The 2,638-nt window shown below is 34.9% G+C and overlaps 1 protein-coding gene across 1 annotated transcript; it reads left to right on the top strand.

Annotated features, from left to right (window-relative positions):
* The first annotated feature begins 449 nt into the window (after positions 1–449).
* On the top strand, positions 450–2,638 carry LOC123662799. Its single transcript, XM_045597594.1, has 2 exons — positions 450–705; positions 2,232–2,638. The coding sequence occupies exons 1-2, from the start codon at positions 450–452 to the stop codon at positions 2,636–2,638; spliced, it is 663 nt and encodes a 220-aa protein (XP_045453550.1).

The raw sequence follows: 2,638 nt of genomic DNA, 5'->3' as shown, positions 1-2,638 counted from the left end.
TGTATATGTTCCTACTATGAGTAACGATCGTAGCGCCACAACTGATAACTACACATATTTGAATTGTACATATATGTAGATGTTTACCGTTGTCTGGGCGTTCGTGTTTGTCACAACACTTGACATGCTACAGTTGACTTTCAGTCAGTATTGCGTATGAATGAGGAACATTATGTATTTTTCTCTGATTTGAAGAAACGTTTTGAATTAAGTACAAGCACGTACCAATTTCGTTAAACCTAATCAATATTCTTATTTATAAAAAAGTCCACATCCTTATGATACATTTATAGATTGTTACCCTAAAAGACGTAAGTAAAGAAAATTAAAACATTTCTCGTGTACACAAAGCATTAATTGGTATATTTGTTATTATATACGTCAGAATAACACGTGTCAGTTAAGTATATAAATAATTATCGTTTTACATAACTGAATATTTTGTGAAAATGTTCATTATATTATTAATGTTATTGCCATTATTTGACGCCGCGTATATCATATCACTTTACGGGGACGTTTATAAGGACGTCGAGTTCTTCACCAGGACTTTTCCATGGATAATAGATAATATTGGAGGGGAGATTTCTGTGGATTATTACATGCAAGGCAGTGGAAGGTACTCCGTGCCGCATATGTGTGCGTTGAATGAATTGAAGTTGAATACATTTTTACAAGCGCAGTATTTGAAGTGTGAGGCTGAAGGTACGATCTAATTTTATGTGCAGTACACACATGATAGAAGTGAAGCTTTAGAAAAGTCGTAAGAAAGTTGCGATTTTTTCTATCAACAATAATCACAGTCACACGGTTTTCTACGTGACATTGGCGAAATCATCTGTGCTCATTTGGCACTATTGAAAGCCATCAACCCTAAAGAAGAAGAAGAATGGTCACGATCTCGTGAAAAAGGGCGTAAGCGCCTTGCAAAACGCGTCGCTCATGCGTTTTGACCAGTATTGTATTCTATCTCATTCTCTCCTATACCTTTATGCGTTTGTTTCTTTGTCGTGACGACATTTCGTTTCATCGAGTTTCAAATCACAACGATTCTAAAAGTTTTACTTCAATATATGTACCTAACACTACTGAATAAGTTATTACTAATATATAGTTATTATTAGGGCTACATTATCTTTTCTATATAAATAAAAATGAATGTTGCTAAACGCTAATGCTTTTAATACTAATAAAAAAATAAATAATATAAATAAAAATCTATCAACTTTTGACAGAACGAAGTCTGTCCGGGCAGCTAGTATGTAATATTTATTGAATTTTGTGAATTATTGACTAAACTTAAGTAAAATAGCATATAAAAGATCAATACGTAGAAAGGGTTGATACACTGCGGCTTCGTAGACAATTTCCCTACCGATAACATCTAAGATCGGGTGTCGGACTAATGCTTAGGAAGTGTCGCAGATAACTCATAAAGTTTATCTACAGGATTTCGCTAAAATTTAAACATGACAATATCAGTCAGCTCAGCCTATTGCAGTCCACTGCTGGACATAGGCCTCCCCAAGTTCGCGCCAGACATCCCGGTTTTCCGCAATCCTCATCCAGCCTACACCGGCAATCTTACGTAGATCGTCGGTCCAACGGGCCGGAGGACGTACCACTGTGCGTTTGCCAAGACGCGGTCTCCACTCCAGGACTCGTCTACTCCATGACAATATCATTTTAATAGTATTTCTAGCATTTTATTGTAGCTCCCGAGGAAGCTATGTTGACAGCTGAGGTAGGGTCAGCAACGCGCTAGTGATGTTCCAGATGTTACTGTCTTTATTTATTTTTTATTATTGTTTTTATTTTTCTTTATCTTTGATATTTTATTTTATCTTTTATTTTTATTTTTCTTTATCTTTGATATTTTATTTTCATTTTTATTCCAACTTTTGTAATGTACTCGTTGAATATATTCTTAAGTTATTTTAAATTTAATTAAGTGCTTTTGATGTTTCTTTGCTTTTGGATTTTGTTTGTTAATCTTTTATTGATGTAACGATAGAACAAAGTTCTTTTATGTAATGTGTTGTGTACCTCTGTGACTAGTTCACCATAAACTTATTTTACGAATATTTGAACCCTGTGTTGTTAATAGTGAATAAGTCGTTCAAGTACCATTATAAGAATAAATAAATAAGTAAATTTCATAGGAAACGGTACACGCTTACCATCAGGTGATCGCTTATTTATCATTCTGTGGTAAACAATTAAAATTTCAGGTAAACCAAGCGAATCTTGTCTATGTGAAGCCGGCGTTGACCCCCAAAAGTACAAACATTGTGTTCTAAGTAGAGGAAGCTATGCCAGTCTTTCTGCCTCTAAATACAACCAGCTCAGCATCGACGCGAGTCCAATTATAGAACTGGGTTACAGGAACACAGTCTTCGGAGTAGAAGACAGTTGGTATCTAAAGAAAATATGCACGATCTTTGGCGATAACCAACCACGTGGTTGCAGAAAACCTTTCGCTTGTAATTCAACTGAATTTGAAAATGAGAAAAGGGGCATTGTGAATTTCAAATGTCCTGAATGTTACAATTTGAATATGAAGTTGAAAGTAGATCAAGACGAATTGAACGTTACTACAACTACTACAACTACTTCAACTACACCGTTCTATAAATAA

Source organism: Melitaea cinxia, chromosome 19 (assembly GCF_905220565.1).
Source record: "Melitaea cinxia chromosome 19, ilMelCinx1.1, whole genome shotgun sequence".
Lineage (NCBI taxonomy): Eukaryota > Metazoa > Arthropoda > Insecta > Lepidoptera > Nymphalidae > Melitaea > Melitaea cinxia.
This window is presented reverse-complemented; position numbering and strand designations above follow the sequence as displayed.

Excerpts from the sequence above, each read along its gene's own strand:
- LOC123662799 (XM_045597594.1), top strand. The coding sequence starts at position 450 with ATGTTCATTATATTATTAATGTTATTGCCATTATTTGACGCCGCGTAT. Across the intron at positions 706-2,231 it reads TTTGAAGTGTGAGGCTGAAG|GTAAACCAAGCGAATCTTGT; the intron begins GTACGATCTAAT and ends TTAAAATTTCAG.